The following is a 19682-nucleotide window of genomic DNA, read 5'->3' as shown; positions in this document are numbered from 1 at the left end:
CCCGTTTAGACCTCGCAGGATCTCCAGATATTCTTGTGCCCCATTCCAAGGATGCATAAAGCTGTGCAGGCAAACTGCCCTCCGTTCCTTCTCAGCTGCCTGATGGCCTGAGACAGAGCTTCTAGTGTGCACACTTCAGCTTTGCTATAGCTTAGCCTCGAGTCTTTAGTTCAGTTTTAGTTCTTTTGATAATCATACTGTAATGCAGAGGGTCTCCTGTTCTTTGCAAACAACTCTTATCTCAACCTGACAAATACATGTCTTGGAGGGTATTTATTATTCATAAAGAGTAGCATGGTAAAGTATCTACAGAAAGCCCTTGTCAGGATTCAGAATTGCAAGCTGTATGTACATGTAATATTTAAGGAATAATATATTTATATAGAAAGTATGTTTTATAGCCTTGAAGTAAAAGTTAGTCACTAAGGGACAATACGTCTCTGTGGTGTCCCATTCAAGCAGGAGGGAGTTGTTATGCCACCCTAGTTAGTTGTGATGTAAGGCAAGACTACGTTGTTTAGCCTTGCTCCATCCTAAAACTATCAATGGGGGTAAAAAAGGAACATTACAACAGACAAAACCTTACAAAGGCTCAACCTGTCTATGAATAAAGACAAAAGACTGATTCAATATAGGAGAGAGAGGAGAAAGACGCTCTTCCTCCTTTCAGTGAGGAGACCTCTTGGGGAGCAGGGATGTTCTCATGGAAAAATTGGATCCTGGTTCCTGTGAAGCCAGACAGCTCTTCAACAGACTGAACTTGGCAGGGAAAACCTACTTTATTAAATAGGCAAGGTAACTGTTAATAAGCATAGACCCAGGTTTGTAGGTTTTAGGATTTTGTTTTGTATTCATTTGTTTCCACCACTCTCCGGTTCCTAGTTAACTCTGAATTCTTTTTTAAGTAAACCTACTTTTGTTTTATTGTAAGTGCTCACATATGTGTGTGTGTAATTTTTTTTTTAAAAAAATTGTTTTTACAGGAACAGTAGTTTGAGGTAAGACTAGTGAACTGGGGTACACTGCTCCTTTGGGGGCAGAGGATCTGGGATTTCTTTGATTAGCCAGGGACAGGGGCTGGATATCACAGGGAAATGATTCAAAGGGACTCTGGGGTGCACCTGTTGTTAACCTGCAAGGGACAGCCCAGAGGAAAGAGCTCCCTAACACCACCATTCAAGCAAATACCCAGTTACCACAAGCAAGACTTCATTATGTTGGAGGCAGGTGGGTAAAAAGGTGACTCTCAATCCTGGGTACCCAGAGACCCATCACACGTACCTCTTAAGTTTATTTGGGGGGTTTGCATTTAATACCTCTTCTCCCCCCCCCCCCAATTCTGAGGGGCTTGCCTAAGGGGTCATTGTCGACCAGGTATCCAGTATCCCTAGGTTTCAAGTGTATCCCATATCTGTTGTGTGGGAGATACCCACATCTCAGCCAAGTGCAAGACCTCAGTTTCTAAAAGTAGAACTAGGAAAAAAATAGATTAAACTTTGGCTCCTCGTGATGGAATACTGCCTCTGACCAGCCTTGGATCCAGGCCTAGATATCACCCCCGCTGTCAAAACAGCTTCAGTCACCATCAAGATTGACCATTTTGAACTTTTTTTTATTCTCATACCCTCCTCACCACTAAAAAGAGTTGTGAGAGTTGTTGTTTAGCATGGCAGACAACATCCTACTAAGTCTACACTGTTCAGTAAAGACCAGAAGCGCCTCAACCTCTTTGGGTGTAAAAGCTACTCCTCTGCAACTCTCCAGTTTAGAAAAGAGAATTATCAGTCTCTGCTGGCAAACTATGATCACACCAAATATAGCAAATTCAATGCTTTTTTTTTTTTAAATGATCATCTTTCCTTCAGAACACGGGAACAGTTCTAGGCTACCATAACTGAGGGTCATCTCTCAGTGAGGACTGTCTTGCAAACTTCCCTACATGCAGTTGACACTGCAGCTTGTTCCATCTCGACTGCTGTTGTCATGTCGAGCATCTTGGCTGCAGCTGTTGGGATTGCCTAAGGAGGTTCAGATTACTGTAGAAGACCTTCCCTTTGATGGACTGACGCTTGAGTGAGTCCACCGACTAATCCTTGCACACCTTTACTGGATTCAAGGGCCACACACAGGTTTTGGTGTTTATATACAACTGCAGATAGAAGAAAATTTAGCAGAGCCCAAATGACACAGAAATCCCATCTGGTCCAATTCTTCAGCTTTCATAGACCAGGCAAACTGCCTAAGAGACCAAGATCTCAAAAGAAGACGCCCCCCCACTAATATCGCCCAGCCTTGTGTCCTCATTGAAACCTCAACTTTGGTGGTGTGGTTGAGGGTTCAGAACATCTCCTCCATCTTGTTAAATGTACCAATGGCTTCAATTTGCTAAGCAGTGCACACTTTCTCTGTGCAGGGCATCCTGATACATACCTCTAGATTGGTGGTTGCTATTGTCACGGCAGTCCTTGCTTCAGTATTGGATCCAGCTCCAAAGCCCCCTCTTTCTTCAAGGGATACCACTCAGGAGTCCCCTGAAGTGAAGCCCCCATAAGCCAATATTCAAAGAAAGAAGTTGCCCATCTTGTGCAGTAATTGGAATTCTTCTAGATGTGTATCCCTATGGGTACTCCACTACCTGCCTTCCTTCCCCTTTGCTTCAAAGTATTCTCTTGCGTGACTTCATGGTAGAGAAGGAGCTGAGGGTGGCTTGCCTGCACAGCTGTGTATATCCTTGGTATGGGGCATGAGGATGACATGCTCATGACTAGGTCAAATGGGCACTGCTATCTAAAATCTCTGATCATAGGCACATGGGGTCTGTGTGCACCCAAAGTGGAGCACCCATAGGTGAATAATTCCAGCTACTACCCAGGGTGAATAATCTCCACATTTTAAAAACAAAACCCAAATAACTATGTAAGCTAAAATGTCTATTCAGAAATCATGTTGAATTCAGTGTCTCAAAAATATTTCTCTTCTGTTGCAGTTAGTGGGCCAATTTATTGCTAGAGCAGTTGGAGATGGGATTTTATGTAGTACTTACATAGACAGCTACAAAGGCACCGTGGATTGTGTCCAGGCTCGGTAAGTGATTGCTCTTTGTAGTTAGTGTGTATAGGTCAGTTTTTTTTAAATCCTGAGCAAGCAAACCAGTAATTTGGTATTTTAAAATAAAGTAGGTGTGGCCACTCTCTTCTAGTATAAAAACAAGTCAACAACAACAAAAACCCTCAAAGGAAGTCTGTCACAAGAAAAACGTCCCAGACTTTTAAACCAAGAAATACTAAACGCTTCTGGCAAACTCAATCTTTAGTATCTAGTTGAATCTGTTTAACTCGGGCAGTAAACTAAATTTGACTAGCATTTTTGCAAACTGAATTCTTACAGTTTAACCTTTCCTCAGCCGCTTGAAAAGAGCTTACTAACTTATATTTAAGAAAAATTCTGATCAAATCAGAAACTATTAGGGAGTATTTTGCTTTAGAAAAAGACTGTATATGACCAGTAGGTTAATACAGCGTCAGGAGAAGCAACGTAATGATTTTGTGAAATAAACAAACAATTAAACTCTCTTTGCTTCATGCTTAGTGCTGCACAGAGAGTGTCAATCCTTCACATTCTCAGACTTTATCTCGTCCTATGTGGATATGAGGACTCAGTTTCAGAGTCAAAACTGTTTGAAGGAGCAGCCTATGTGCAAGGGGTGGGAGGGAAAAGAGAGTTTGAAAAATTACCCTCAGATTTTGGATACATCATTTTTTGTGTACAGTGTTGACCCTTCAGGCTTGGTTTTCGGAGGTATTGAGCACCCATAGCTTCCATTGACATCAGTTAGTGGTGTTGGTACTTAGTACCTCTGAAAATTAGGCTACTGTTTAGAGCAACAGAGTCCTGTGGCACCTTTAAGACTAACAGATGTATTGGAGCATAAGCTTTCGTGGGTGAGTGCCCACTTCGTCGAATGCATGACGAAGTGGGCACTCACCCACGAAAGCTTATGCTCCAATACATCTGTTAGTCTCAAAAGTGCCACAGGACTCTCTGTTGCTTTTTACAGATCCAGACTAACACGGCTACCCCTCTGATACTGTTTAGGTTACTTAACTTTAGGCACCCAAGTGTGAAAACTTTGTCATTCAGTTATGCAAATCCTTTTACTGTGGTTGAAGGATTTTTGGTTCCAATAATTAAGTATATCCATACATTTAGCATGGCCACCTCCACTTCTGGGACAGTTTACTTCTCACCTCACCTAGCCACTCCAAATAGTGAGTACAGTTTTCCATAATGTGACCGGGGCGGGGCAATTTGCCCCGAGCCTCGCAGGGGCCCCCACGAGAATATAGTATTGCCCCTTTTTTTATGGAAAGGGCCCCGGAAATTGCTTTGCCCCAGGCCCCCTGAATCCTCTGGGTGGTCCTGAATGTGACTACGATCCGCCTGAATAAATGGCTGAGTACTCCTCCTTGTTCAGGTATATGGTAGCCAATCTGGATCTAGGATTTTTCACATCCAGTTCCTCTTCCCAGTGAGGTGGCAAGCTTCCCTAGTTCCCCTGTCTTTTTAGAAACTCTGTTTGTTGTTCCTCTGCTGAAGCACCATTTTGTCTCCAGACGTCAGGAGTCCCAGAACTCTTTGAACCCAAAGGGAGTAAGCATTCTCCAAGGTAAAGGCACTTTAGGTTTAGCCACATGTTTGGAGACTTAGATTACTAAACAAATGCAGGGCTTTGAGAGATCCCAGATTTTACCATAGAGGGAATCCAACACACTTTTCCACTGGGTAGAGGAATGTCTGAGGTCCTGCCTTAATAATTCAGGTAGGCCGCCACTACTGTGTGGTCTGTTCCTATCAGAATGTAGCTGAAGGGAGAAGTTGGTAGGGAAGAGAACTTCAGGAAGCTCACCTGATGGCTGTCAGTTCCAGGTTGTCAATATGGACCTTGCATTGCTGAACAGACAGTGTCTTCTGAACTACCTGTGATGAAGTGTGAGCACATCATCTGAGGAGGATGGCATTTGTGATTATGTATATTTGTTGGGTTGCCTTGAAATAAGGGGTAAATTTTCTTGGAGTTGGATCTCCCTAGTCACTTATTGTGGGAAGCTATTACTAGCTGAGTAAAAGAAACTAGACGTTCTGTCCTCCTGTGTCAAATGAGGGAAGGATACTTGATGATGAAGAAGAAGAAATTTGGAACATAGCCTGGCCCACAGAACCAAGTCTTGACATAAGAGAAACTCCTTGTTCTTTCTTCCCTCCTCTGTAGTGAATTTATGTAAATAATTTTGTAACACAACCTTTGCTTTATAGAGCTGCATTGGACCGAGCTACTGTGCTGTTGAGTATGAAAAAAGGTGGAAAGCGTATAGACAGCGTATGGGGATCAGGTGGCGGACAGCAATCTGTAAAACATCTTGTTAAAGAGGTAGCTAATTTGTAAAAAACCTGTCGTGTGTGTGTGTGTGTGTGTGAAAGCTCATGCAGATTGACTGGGAAGGAGGAAAGAGATGCATTAACCTTGCACCTAAATCGTATTCTGCTGTTTTGAAATGTGTATTTATTATGAATTAAAGATGTTGACCATTACATTGACTGAAAAGGATGTTTGTCCTCTGTAGGCTTGTTTAGTGTACTTGGCTTTGTACAGTGAACACCCTAACGATAATACCTGCAATTAAGAGTTTATTATCTTAAAAAGATAGGCTAATGGGAGATAAGAAGCCTGAGAAATCCAGAGGGTGGGGATGATTGTATTTAATTAGTCTCCCTTTTGGCCTCATGGTTGGAGGATAGCTTTTTCAGACACTCCAATTAGGATGGGGAAGAAACAGCAGCAAGTTTGAGATACGTTCCAGATATTAGTAGAAAATTTCAAGGAAGGAGTCTGTGACTTTGAGGTTGCAAACCTGGCTTAGTTGGAGAATGATAGTGCCAAAGTAACCAAAAATGGGGGAAGATTTGGAGAAAAGAAAAGAAAATTAGTTTGATCTTTGTCATATTAAGCTTGAGTGGCCCATGGGCATTTTATCAAACATTATTTCTAATTCTGGGCTGCACGTTAAACATATATGTGTGCAGACACTGCATGTTTTGAAATGGTGTCTGGATAAGTGTTCAGCTTCATACTATCTGTATAGTTAGACATAACTTCTCAATTTAAGATGTATGTTTATTAAAATACTAGTTGCAGTTTGGGATACAATTTTTTTTAAAATGCATATCACTAGTTGTTGCGCGGCTGAGTAGGGGATTTATCAGATTAATTGTAAGATTTTAAACTATACCTAGTATTTTTTTTTTTTTTTTAAACAAATCCAATAGATTGATATGTTGCTGAAGGAGTACCTACTTTCTGGAGATGTATCAGAAGCTGAGCGTTGCCTTCAGGAACTAGAAGTGCCTCATTTTCACCATGAACTTGTATATGAAGTAAGACAGAAATCAGACTCCTTTTATTTTTGTAACTTTTTTTAAATTGTGGATAAATATGAGCAGATTCTAGGTTTTATTTCAGTGTGCACATGCAAGTAATGTAACTGAACTCTGAAGTTCCGCTCCTAAATATTAATGGTATCAGATGTCTAAATTCTCTAAGTACAGTGCATGCTACTTGTGCTTGGGTAAACTGTTGGTGTCTTCAGGAAGATGTAGAATTAAACTGTATTTATTACATGAATGGGGCAGTTACAGGATATTTTGTACTGAAAGAGCCATTTCACAGTTGTCTGCTGTGGAATAATGGCAAGAAAAATCCCATGCTCCAGTTTTGTAGTTTTGTTAAACCTAGATTTTCTTGTTGGTAGTGCTGTGAGCTATTTATTACAGCAGGTTTCAAGCAGATAGATTGCTCTTTTAATAGGTCTTTACCACTTCTGTTAGATTATACAGTCAATCCTTCACTAGTGGAGGATTGCTCCCTGTAGTATACTTCCTAATATTTTGTCTAATCTATTTTTAAATGCCCTGAGAGAGGGAGGAGAGACTATTCCACAGTCTAATACTGCCTTCTGTCAGTACATTTTTGCTGATATTGAACCAAATGTTTCCCTTTTTATAAAGTTGCTCCTTCATTCTCAAGAAGCTCCTTTGTCTTGGTGTTTTACACCCTTCAAATGTGTGTAAATTTTAATTCTCCATTGTGGTGTCTGTCTGATGCAAATACATGACATCAGAAAGTAGAGCCATCCACACTGCTGCTAACTGATGCCTGAGTACAGGGTCATGTGATTTAGAGTACCTCTAGAAATAGTCCAGAAAGCTTTTGTTCTATCTCTCCTCTTGCCTGGTGGTCTGTATACCTATGGTAACCTCTTCCTTGTTTTCATGCTTCGTATCCTTACCCAAATAATTTTTCCACCACATGCTTTGTTGTTATATTGTAGTATACTAGCATTGAAGGCGCATGTGATAAATACACATTTCTCCATGTGGAAATTTTACAACTCCGTTTGCGGCATTCACTTTTCATTTCTTGTAAAATGTACTTTTAGTTAAACACTTCGTCTTGCTTTATTTTAGGCAATTGTGATGGTTTTAGAATCGACTGGAGAAACAACCTTTAAAATGATGCTTGATTTGTTGAAATCCCTCTGGACGTCTACTGTCATTACTCTGGACCAAATGAAAAGAGTAAGTGTATTTTTCCAAAATATAATTGGAATAGTAATTCACAAAAAAATTGTTGTGTGTTTTCAAACGTCATTCCTGTTTTACACCTTCTCTTAAACTATAGATGGTGATCCATTGTTATCAATGGTACTGCTATGGTTCTGTTGGCCCTCCGGTGACTTGTACAAATAGGCGATAGCTGATGTTTCCAAGATAGAGCAATAAATGTTGTGTATCAAGGGGGTACAAACGAACTTCAACAGTGTTGTCTTGTGGAGCTGCAGAGTTGAGAATAATTTAAAATATGTTCTAATAACAAGGAAACGTTGAGGTGTCTTACTGAATTATGTGGTTTAATTACTAAAAATTTAAATCTTTCATAATGTTGCAATATAAAATAGGGATGTTTCTATGGATCTTGACCAGCCATTCTTACTGAAGTAGCCTTATTTAGATTTACTTGATTTAAAAAAAAATTACTTGGAGTATAAAAACAAAATCATTTAGCTATATCTGAACTAAATTGTGGTTCTGCCATAAGCCCTGAACAAGTGACCGCATATAGTTGTGTTGTCCCACACACTGGGAACCACTCTGTGACACATTCACAATCTAAGTTTCCATCTCCTCCCTACCGTCTACTCCGCTTCCCTTGCTCTGGGGGGAAGTGATTTTGTGTTGGGCACAGACTATTCAGCTGTCTGAGCTGGTGTGTTAGGGAGATGCTTAATGATTGGAGGAATGGTAAAACTCCAGAAACTGCTCCCTCTCTGATGTTACTACCCATGAGACTATGCTGTACAGGCAGGTTAGCCTGGTCACAGACAGGTCCTCTGATTTTGGGGAATCTTAAAATTTAGTTCATCTACCTAGGTAATACTGTGTTCTATAATGTGGTGCTAACTTGCCACTGAGGTGGTGTAGATTCCTTGAAATTATTTTTAATACTTTTAAAAAAGTAATAAATTACTTGGATTATTATAATCCCCTCAGAGTATAAAAGGGTAACCCTTTCTTGTAGCAAAATGTGACTTCATTACCCTAATTCTGATATTGCAGGGTTATGAACGAGTTTACCGTGAAATCCCAGATATTAACCTGGATGTGCCACATTCATACTCTATGCTTGAGCGGTTTGTAGAGGAATGCTTTCAGGCCGGAATCATTTCCAAACCACTGAGAGACCTCTGTCCTTCAAGGTACTTTTCATATAATTCTAAACAGAGCTGGTATATTAAGTTTGCCTGACATTTCCCATTATAAGACCCTGTCTTCAGCGGCTTAGAACTTTGCCAAACTTTAAGCATTTAGACTGAAACTTTCCATGCTGGGTGTCTGCCTGAGGGTGACTTCTTTTGGAAAATATCAGCCAAAAGGGTAGAGCAGTTGCTGAGAATGAACCTAGGAAATAATACATTGTTTGGTCAATGTTAAAAAATCATGCCAACTTTTTCTTTGGAAAGCTCTAGAGCGCCCCTGCTTTGGACCAGGAATTTGAAATTTGGCAGGAGGTGGCTGCTGTGTCAGGGATGTGTCTTTCGCTATCCCTATGAAAATCTGCCCAAATTTGGTCAATTTACAAGCCTTTGAAAACTCAGCTCACACATGCTCTTATATGTCTTAGATTTTAACAGCTACATTCCCCAAAGATTCCATCTGCACTTGGCATCCGCCACTCCAGGACTTTCCCTGTAATTGCAGCTCCAGCCTGCTGCAGGCCATGCCTGAACTGAGAGCAGGGAGACAGTCTCAACTGTGTTCTCCAGGAGACCCTCTTTGGGTAGCATGGAGGATGAAGTTGCCTGATTTTTGAATGCAGATGGGACAGCAGGGTTAGAAGGAGAACTGAAAATAGCTGTGTGAAGAGATTCGGACAAGGAATTGGGGGTGGGGTGGGGAATGATGACACTGAGATTGGGTGATGAACTGGGGAGGGAGGTCAGGGATGAGTAATATGAAGGAGGGGCAGCAACTGGAGGCCAGGGTTGTAGGGAGAGACTGATCAGATGAGAAGCTGGGAGTTGGAGGAACTGGAACTGGCTGGGCAAGGAGACCTGCCTCAGTTAAGACATAAAATAGATAATGCTCATGTAATGAGCAGCTATTCGATATTTTGTTTTATCCTCATTGTTCAGTAGGTGGCCCCATGCCTTATTTCTTGAGCTCTGGGGCATTGAGGTCTTAACACTGTACTCCTCTTTCACTTTTTAAAAAAGTGAGTTTTGCAAATTTATTCTACCTATTCACAAGGCATTGTTACTATGGGTTAGGTTATATACTGTATTTTTTAAAGGTCCTTTTTTATTTGATCTGCTGAAAATTAGGTTTCTCATATAGAAATTATCTTCCTGATGGCAATAAAGTCAGTTTGTAAAATTTTAATGAGTTTATTTGTATCCCAGAGAGAGCCAACATCCATAAACGAGGGACTTAAAATTGTCCCTTGTTCTGTTCTTTGAGGAGTCAAATCCATTCAGTTTTATACTGACACATTCCCTGGTATAGTTTTTTTTTTACATCATTTAAAATTAAAGCTCCATTATACTTCAGTTCTAGTGACTGTATGTAGAAGCACTATCAAAATTAAGTTTTTGTAACCTTTAATTAAACCTCTCATCTCCCTAGATTAATGTTTGCAAAGCACTTTGAGCTTTGTAATTGGAAGGCCCTATAAAATGTGCAAAGGATTATAACTTTCTGTCCTAGAGATTATTCCTCCCACTTGGGTTTGAGGCCCAATGACAAGGCAGCATAGGGAAGGATGCTTTGCATGACTTTGTACTATTCCTGCTCTTTGGCTAAATAGAGCCACACTATCTTGGCTGTCAAGCTAGCACCTTTCTCAGGTTCTAACACTGCAAGGCGTTCTAAGAAAGGGAGAAAGAAGTATTATGCCTGTTAAGAAACTTGAGAGTCAAGTTTTGAAAAGCCTAGTATAAATACAGTGTTCTGTGTAGAATATTCAGATTGATTATGTGGCCTTTTCAGATGATCAAGAATTTGACAGGTAATAGTGCTGATCACCATGTTATTCCCAGGACCTGTGAAGTGGTGCAGGGGATCACTCTAAGCTATAGTAAATAAAGAAAGACTATTGACACGAATGTGAAATTTATAATCTTGTATTTTGTTTTTCCTTACAGGGGAAGGAAGCGCTTTGTAAGTGAAGGAGATGGAGGTCGTCTTAAACTAGAGAGCTACTGAGTACAGAAACCAACTCTTGCAGCCTTAGATGTTTAAAGGGAAAAAATATATTCTTTATCTAAATTGTAAGAGTTGCTTAGCACAGTTCATATATAATTTTTTAAAGCACTTGTTTTGGGTACAAATCATTTCTGAAATAGTTTTGTAAATTTATATTCAGGAAGGGCATATAGTAGAACAGAACAAGTAACCACATTTCAGTGGTGGTGCCTTCAAATAAGCTACCCTTTTGTAAGTGCCATATGTTTATGACCTAATCATTCCATGTTCTGCATTGATGTCTGACTGTCACTCCTTTCCTTCAAGGACAGTGTTTTTGTAGTAAAATCACTGGTTTATACAAAGCTTTATTATAGAGGGGTCAAGTTAAACTGCTGTAACCTCATTTGGGCTGCTGCTGTTGAAATGCTGTGCTTTGGGAGGAAAAATGGTTATTTCTTTAAAGAATCTAAAAAATGGATTTGGTCATAAGACGTATTCATCTTTTCCAGGGGAACGCACTGATTGGTCTTAAAGACCAGTGCAGTAAAAGGTGTCTGGAACATCTATTTCTCTACAAAACTGGAAAAAATGAACAGTTCTGTAGAATGTATTACAAAATAAATTTTTGTAAAGCTATCCTCTTTCTTTGTTTTTATATAAGCAGTTTTGGAAAGCTCTTTGTGTCCTCTGCAGATAATCTTTGAACCAGGTGCCAATAAAATACATATCTAAAAAGTACCCTTTTGCATAGCATTTTGCAGAGGATTAATGAATACCTAAACTGAAAGGGACCTTTTACCAAAGACTTCCCTGAAAATGGGTACAATTTATGCAATCATATCTTTTCCTCGGTGTTAACTGTGCAATTGTGTTTTTTGTTTTTTGTTTTGTTTTGTTTTTTTAAACCACAAAATTTCAGTACATACTTGCTACCATGCAGGGCCGACTCTAACTTTTTTGCTGCCCCAAGCAGCAAAAAAAGCGCGCCGTGCCCCCCCCCCCCCCCGCCAAGCGCCGCGTGCCGGAGCCCGCCCCCCCCGCCGCCCCCCCCCCGAGCGCCGAGCCCCACGCCGCCAGAGCGCCCCCGCGGAATGCCGCGCTGCGCTTCCCCCCGCCGCCCCTTACCAGGTGCCGCCCCAAGCATGTGCTTGGGTGCCTGGAGCTGGCCCTGCTACCATGAAAGTAATTACCTTAGTTATAATGTTTGCGTTTCCAAAATTAACTTGTTTAAGCTCCTGCCATCCTATTTATTCAGGCTTTTGAAGCTAGTAGCCTCTCCAGATTTATATTTACTCTTTCACCGCTTCTTTTAAAATTGTTTTAGAAAAGGTTTATCTTAAAAAAAACAAAAGCCCAACAAACAAACAAGCAAACCCTTGGCATTAGATACTAATATGGATTCACAGGGGTATAATGGAAGCTCAAACATTTAGATGGTATTAACAGTATATGCTATTGTCTACATATAGAAAACAAAGGTGACTGCCCATATACAGTGCTTGATCCTAAATATAACAAATATAATAATTACAAATTCTGGTGTGTGTGTGTGACCATTAATGGGCAAGTGTTCCAAATCAGAAGGTACTCTTCAATATGAAGCACACACTGTACCAGTTTTATCCTAGAACTGATATTGTATGCCATTTTGTAATAAGTAAAGCAGCAGCCTGCAGTTCTTGTAAACGTTATCCAGGGCCCCTGTATTGATGTATACACCTGTTCCTTTATAAGAGTAATGGAACGAGTAGCTGTATTGATATTAACTACTCCAAACCTGTTAGAGACTGGGTGGGTGAAGTAAGCATTCAAGATTACAGTAATTGTCTGGTTTCACCCACATAGTGATTATTGGGCATTTAGTGCACTGGATGAGGTACACCACGTGTTGTGATAGGTATGTGTAGGACCCAGGGATCTTGAAAGGTGGAACATGGGGATGCTGAGAAGGTTAATTTTCTTAAATAAATAAATTAAAAGTTTGGGGGCACTTTTATTTTTATTTAGTGCAGAGAATCAACCCATGGTGCCAGAATGTCAACACTTTCAAAAGACGAGCCTGAGAGCCTAAATTCATAATTTTGATAAACACTAAAAATCCTGGTTTTAACAAAGACCCTGGATTTATGGCTTATTACAACGATCTCTAACCTACTAAGTCCACTTTTTGTCCTATGATTACAGGGATGTTAACAGGCCACTTCACCTGGAATGGTCCCTTAGCTTAGCATAAGCAGTTGGCGCATATTCTATCAGTTCCACCTTGTATTTAGCTATGATGCCCTGAGTACCTTTCCAGACCTGAGGAAGAGCTCTGTGTAGCTCGAAAGCTTCTCTCTGACCAACAGAAGTTAGTTTAATAAACTATATTGCCTCACCCACCTTGTCTGGCTAATACTCTGGGACCAACATGGCTCCTCCACCACCAAATCTGTTAATCTAGAATATGGTTGCCCAGTGGTGCCTTATATACTTCCAGAATGTTGATTTCAGCTATATTTAGAACTCTGGCAATCAGGAAACAGTGTAAAGGTGCACACCTCCCTTACAACACAACCTTAACTCTGCCCCCTGGAGCTAGTAGCCACTGGAATAGGTCAGGAAGGATGGTGCCACAATAAGTTGACATGAAGAATGAATAAGAGACTAGGCCATGGTTTGTGTTACATTCCACTGACTTGAATCGCAGTGTTTATCTGCATTCACTCTGTTTAGGTGCAGCTGAATTGAATAATGGCAGGATTAAGTGGAGCAGGCTGGCAAAAGCGGTCACTGTGATATGAGGAGAGGTACATGTATAGTATGTAGCATGCCTCATTGCAACATTGAGTTCTGTAGGCTGCCAGTAGCACTGCATAAGGACTGGCAGCAGCCTGGTGCTATACATGACTGGTCTTGAGGGCTTAGTGAGGGGTAAGCAAAGGCAACGTCTCAAAAAGGAATACTTGTGAGACAAAGCTGAAGGGGTGGTAACATTTTGCAAATCTGAGGTGGCTTCTCTTTGCTACATTTGACCTAAAGCCAAATATTGCTTCTGAAAAGTGAAGGTGTTACTATAAAACACACACTGTAGGACAAAGTATCTGTAAGGGTAGTTAATTCCCCCCCCCCTTTTTTTAAATAACTTTTCCACATCCTCATGTTCCTCTAACAAGTTCTACCTCTGGTTCCTTTGCCACTCAGAGAACGCCTTGGCTGCTTGTTGGTCTATTCCCTGGCCTTGTATCAACTGTTCTAGTCTCATCTCTCTATTTGGGGATGGGCACAAGCAAGGACTACACTGCTTGAGCTAGGGAGAGGATGCAGGGAGCCGACATGGAGTCAGTGGGGGACCTGGTTTAAAGGGGAGGGGGGGGGTACAAATAAGTGGCATGGATGTTGGATATTTGGGGGTGAGACCTGAAGTACCCTCTATCCCCCTCGGCACTGGTCTTGACCCATTCCTGTCTTCCTCACACTCTTGTGCTGCTGGGATCCCCTTTTTTCTCCAGGAACAGTACTGAGTGGACAGGTGAATCTGGAGGGGGAGTACTGGGTTCCTTCCCCAGATCAGGAAGCAGTAGAGGGAAAGGAGACCCGGTGGGCTGAGGAATTGTTGGGCAAGACAGAATGTTTGTATGGGGTTGGGGTATATATAGATGGTTCCAGTTCCCTTCCTCTTCAAGTGCATCTGAGAAGAGGATGGTGCCTAATTCTCCTTGCTTCTGCTTTGTCAGTGATTGAGCTACCTGAGAACAAATTTCTTTTGAGCAGCTCTGATTTGTTGTTGAGGGATTATAATAAAACCCCTCTTCAAAACCATAGTCATCAAACTGGGCTTTAAAAACACTAGTGCTTGGATGAGCCCTAACACTAGTAAAGATTGTTGAGGGGGGTGGCTGGCCCTGCATGCAGTAGCTGTATGAGAGCACAGCCCTAAGGCTGCTCTAGGGGGTGGGAGGAGACGAGACCCACCTCTGGATGCCTCTCCCTGCTGCAGGACCCTCGGGGAGTGGGCAGCAGCCCCAGGGGTTTCAGTAGCTGGAGGAGGCTTGTGGAGTTGGCACCAATCTTCCCTGTGCTGCTGGGAGTGCCCCAGCAAAAGGGGCTCCTAGCAACTGGGCAGAGCTGGGGCAGGCCAAGACTTGCTCTTCCCCAAAGCAGCCCTGCAGGGAATCTCTCACTGCTGCAGACAGCTCTGCACGCCCTCCTCCCCACACTGTAAAGCGCTGAAGGCAGCACAGAAATGAGAGTGGCAATCCCATGCCCCTACTACAACAAGTTTGCAAACCTCCCTCCCCCTGAAAAATTCCCTTTTGGGTCAGGAACCCCACAGTTACACCACCATGAAATTTCAGATTTAAACATCTGAAAATGTGACATTTGTCAATTTTCAAATCCTATGGCTGTGAAATTGACAATATTGGCCCATGAACTTCATAGGGCCCTATACGTCAGTTAGCCATTTGACCAAATGACCCAGCACCTTAGTCCCATTGTTCAGAAAGAGGTTTGAGTAAGAAGCATGATTACATTAGCCTAGTTGTTTATTAGTATTAATTTAATAGGGGGAAGATGACAGACTAAGATCTTTGACGAATTAGAAGTAAATCTAAAGTAAAATTAAAAATTGTGGTTTTAGGGCAAAAGTTGTGAAAGGTCCGTCCTGCCCAATGAGGGCAAAGCAACATCTGCACAAATTTTCAGAAAACTGCTGTGGCTAGAGCTTGAACTCAGTTCAACAGTTGCAGCATGTCAGCTTGTGCCACCCCCTTACGGTGGCAGACTGCCTACAAACTTTCGTTTGCAGCAGACTTACTGCACATGCACATTTCACTCTTTGGTCATCGATTTGTATCAACCCATGGTGTAGGAACAAATTTTACCCACTAAAAGGGGGCAATGAATTAGCTAAAATAAATCCTGAAAGGATAAAAGCAGTTGGAGGGTTTGATCCCCAATCATCTCAAATGATCCCCCACTCTAGACCATCAACCTTATCCAATACTCATCAGGCACAATAAATCAAGACCATTCCAGTAAGCATGTGGATTGTAGAGCACTTATGTAGTGCTTTAAACAGTAAACACTGCTTAACCTCTAGCAGAGCTGTGCTCTAACATAATAGTAGACCAGAATGGCCGGGCAAGATTAGTAACATTTCAGAAGTGTTAACTATACATCTGCAGCCTCCAGTAATGAATAAAGTACAGTAACTCCTCACTTAACATCCTCCCACTTAACGTTGTTTCAAAGTTACGTCGCTGCTCAATTAGGGAACATACTCATTTAAAGTTGTGCGATGCTCCCTTATAACGTCGTTTGGCTGCCTGCTCTGTCCACTGCTTGTAAGATTCTGTGGAAGAGCAGCGACTTTATAAGGGAGCATTGCACAAGTTCCTCTTCTCCACCTCCTCCCCCTCCCTCCCAGTGCTTCCCCCACCCCAAAACAGCTGTTTGGCAGCACTTAGGACTTGGTGCGGGGGGCTGGGGGGGAGGGAGGGAGGAGCAGGGATGCAGCTGCTCCAGAGAGGAGGTGCAGTGGGGGTGGGAAGAGGTGGGCCTGGAGCATCCCCTGGCAAAGTCAGCACCTGTTCTTCTCCGGGGAAGCTGCTGCTGTGAAGGTGCTTCCTAGCCCCCTTGCCTGCAGTGGGCTGTGCCTGTGTGGGGTAAGCCAGGGGCACTTCCCAACCACAGCACAGTACTGTACAGTATATAATGCCTTTTGTCTGCCCCCAACAGATTGCCTTGGAACCTAACCCCCCACATTTACATTAAATCTTATGGGAAAATTGGATTCGTTTAACATCGTTTCACTTAAAGTTGCATTTTTCAGGAACGTAACTACAACATTAAGTGAGGAGTCACTCTAAAGTGAATAGGTTACAAAAAATTTTTTTTAAATACGTTGAGACTTCATGGGGCTTTTTTTTTTTTCCTCCTTTCTTTCAAGCCAGCACAATTATGGAGCTTTTTAAAAAAGAAATCAAGCTGAGATAAGCTGAAAGCCGCAACTACACAGAAGATAGTAGTAAGCATACTAACAAAAGACTCATCTTAAGCAAAATCTACAGACATTTATATGTATAATATAAGAAGACATGAGCTAAGAAAGTTTAGTATGGACTTTTACCATTTCTGTACAGCAAACATCACTAGATTAATATACACAAACTAAAGGTACAATATTTAGGTGAAATATTTCTTAGAGGGGGTGAACCATCATGCACCCTATTGTTGGCTTTGTTGCTGCTGCTCCCTCTGTGCCACTTCTTGCTGGCGAATTGTCTCCTGTGCGGCTCGCTGCATTTTCTCTAGCTTTTCTAGGGTAACAGATTTTAAAGGCAATAGTTTTGGCTTACATAACACCATGGTAGCCACATCCTCCACTGACAACTGCCCTGAAGTGTAGAAGGAAAAATAAGAATATGCAAATTTCATATAATTGGCATAATTTTACAACCAAGTATAAATACATCTCAAATAAGAGCACCAAGTGTCATTGGAAAACCTAGTGTGTATATACAAGATCATACTTAATTTTGGACAAGATAGCATTCGTTTTCAGAAAGAATATACTGTTCTTTTGGGGAAAAGGTTTGCAAAAGCATAAGTCATTATCCTCAACTGATAAAGAAACCAGCTTGTTTTTCAGAAGTGGACCTATAGTCTGATTTTGAACCACAGGAAAAAAAATATTTGTTCAGGAACTGGAAAGTCACATGGCTGAGGGTTGGGACTTTTATATATTCAGATCTGTGCAAAAAATACAGACATCTAGACTATCATTGCTCCTTCTATTGGTCTCCTAAAAAATCAAGTTAATGACTAGGAGTCTCAGCTTTCCAATGGTAGCCAAGCAGATTGCTTATGTAATATAATGCCTTATTTCCTCATGTGACAGCTTTCCTGCCTTTCAGTGCCTACATTTTTACCAGCACAGCTACTAGAATTCAGTGCTTTACTGTCTGAAAGCAGCCCTGCAATCCCAACGTTCAAACTATATTGCTAGAACTAACAATTAGAATGAAGTTGTGAAAACCATTTTATGATTAAGATGGGGGTGGGATATGGGGAAGGTAAGTAAAACGGTAATCATAATGTGAGCTTCCTTTCTACTGTTTTCTGTCAGGGCTTACAATAGTTTGTAAACACGAATGTATGTGCTTTCAAATGCCCTGACCGGTGAGGGGAAGAGTGATCAAAGTAAAAACAGGATTCCTGCTTTAATTGAGAATATGCATCCACATACTTCATTGGTCTTGTCTAGGGCTGTGGCTTTGAGAGCTCTCCCAGCGCTGCAGGTACTCCACCTCCGCGAGGAGATTAGTTTACAGCGCTAGGACTGTTTACAGTGGCGCTTTACAGCGCTGAAACTTGCTGCGCTCAGGGGGGTGTTTTTTCACACCCCTGAGCGAGAAAGTTGCAGCGCCGTAAAGCGCCAGTGTAGCCATAGCCTTCATCAGGAAGGTTTGGGAGTAGTTGGCTTTTGGTTTGCTAGAGGTTCTAGTTGCTGTAAGAGGCAGTGGTTCTCAAACTTTTGTAGGGGTGACCCTTTTTACACAGCAAGCCTCTGAGAGCAACCCCGCCTTGTAAATTAAAACCCCTTTTTAAAAAACATTTAACACTATTATAAACGCTGGCAGCAAAGCAGGGTTTTTTGGGGGAGGGAGGCTGCCAGTTTGCAACCCCCCATTAATAACCCTGATCCCCAGTTTGAGAACCCCTGCTGTGACTACCCACTGATTGATAAATCTCGGTGCATGGTGCTTAAGAGAAAACCAAGGCCAGGTCTCTACTCCTAAGATCTTACCATGGGGGGAAGGAGATGTCCATCCACCCCAGAGAGGAAGGTCTGGCACACCCGTGCTAACTGAATCGAGCTACCGTGGGCAACACGGGGCTAAGTGCCACAGGAGCAGCCCGCCGAGAAGTCGGGGTACGTGCCCCCTGACCCCTCGCTGGCCGGCGGTGTGACCCCAGCGCCCCGGGGGAGGAGACGAGGCGGTGGGGGGCTGCGGGCCGGGCGCAGGGAGCACGGCCCTTACCTTGCTTGGGCAGCACCTCCCGGAAGAGGGACTTGCCCTCAGGCATGGCGGCGTCGAGCGGCTGCTCCCGGCCCGGCCCCCGTTGCTAGGGCCTGGGCAGGCCGCAGGGAACCTTCGACCTGCCCGTATCCGTGCGTCAGCACGGGACGCGTACCGCGCACGCAGCGTCCTGTCGTCACATCGTCATTCACGGTCCCACCGCCGTCTCCCCACCCCAGCAGCGCGCAAACGCATGCGCGCTGCGCATCGACCCTCCTTTTGCGGGAGGTCTTAACGCATGCGCAGTGGCCCCACAATAACTAGCGCTCCCACCATGCCCTGCGCTGTCTTGTTCCCTGCGGCCCTGTCGTCGTTGAGAAGCCTGGTCTCTTGTGGGGGGGCACTGCATTCTGGGAATTGTAGTCCCACTGCATGCTGGGACTTGTGGTGCGTTGGTGGTTCTACAGCACGCGGGGGAAGCCTGGTGCTGCCCTGGGCCTGGTGTATGCCGGGGGCACAGTCTGTGGGGTTGCTGGTGGATGTGAGAGGCAAGCCCAGCACGCCACACCTCCATAATTAATACCGCCTCAGTCTGCCCAGCTTTATTGCAAATGAAGCCTTGCCCCCAGGCTGCTGGCATGTGGCCCTCACTGGGGAGTGTTTAGCCGCCTGGTTCGGAGGGAGCACGCCCATAGCTGTGCAACCTGACCTGCGTTGGTTTTCAGTCTCCCTACCTGGCTTCCAGCTACTCCGGACTCTGCAAGGCTTTTTCTCTTTTGAGAACAGAAAAACCACCCATCCACCTCAGCCCTTGAGGGATCCCACCCAGGAGCCGTCCATCCGCCCCCCATAACCCTGGGGTCTGTTGTAGTTTCGGCA

General features: G+C 43.0%; 2 protein-coding genes across 7 annotated transcripts in view; one reads left to right on the top strand and one right to left on the bottom strand.

Annotated features, from left to right (window-relative positions):
- The window catches only part of PDCD4 (programmed cell death 4), a 33517-nt gene extending 22084 nt beyond the window's left edge, over positions 1-11433 (top strand). For all 6 annotated transcript variants that reach the window (XM_065552526.1, XM_065552528.1, XM_042855226.2 and 3 more), the window contains 6 exons: positions 2987-3084; positions 5314-5428; positions 6325-6432; positions 7522-7632; positions 8671-8810; positions 10755-11433. In XM_065552526.1, coding sequence (XP_065408598.1) covers positions 2987-3084; positions 5314-5428; positions 6325-6432; positions 7522-7632; positions 8671-8810; positions 10755-10815 — 633 coding nt within the window. In that variant the 3' untranslated portion in view covers positions 10816-11433. The remainder of the gene's footprint in view (positions 1-2986; positions 3085-5313; positions 5429-6324; positions 6433-7521; positions 7633-8670; positions 8811-10754) is intronic.
- Positions 11434-15305: 3872 nt separating this feature from the next.
- On the bottom strand, positions 15306-19014 carry BBIP1 (BBSome interacting protein 1). Its single transcript, XM_005308153.5, has 2 exons — positions 18825-19014; positions 15306-17177 (listed from the first exon to the last, which is right to left on the bottom strand). Exons 1-2 carry the CDS (start codon positions 18868-18870, stop codon positions 17008-17010), a joined length of 216 nt encoding a protein of 71 aa, XP_005308210.1. The 5' UTR covers positions 18871-19014; the 3' UTR covers positions 15306-17007.
- Positions 19015-19682: the final 668 nt, after the last annotated feature.

Source organism: Chrysemys picta, chromosome 7 (assembly GCF_011386835.1).
Source record: "Chrysemys picta bellii isolate R12L10 chromosome 7, ASM1138683v2, whole genome shotgun sequence".
NCBI lineage: Eukaryota > Metazoa > Chordata > Testudines > Emydidae > Chrysemys > Chrysemys picta.
The sequence above is the reverse complement of the archived record's forward strand: the minus strand, read 5'-3'. Positions and strand labels throughout refer to the sequence as shown.

Excerpts from the sequence above, each read along its gene's own strand:
- BBIP1 (XM_005308153.5), bottom strand. The coding sequence starts at position 18,870 with ATGCCTGAGGGCAAGTCCCTCTTCCGGGAGGTGCTGCCCAAGCAAG. Across the intron at positions 17,178-18,824 it reads GGAGGTGCTGCCCAAGCAAG|GGCAGTTGTCAGTGGAGGAT; the intron begins GTAAGGGCCGTG and ends TCTACACTTCAG.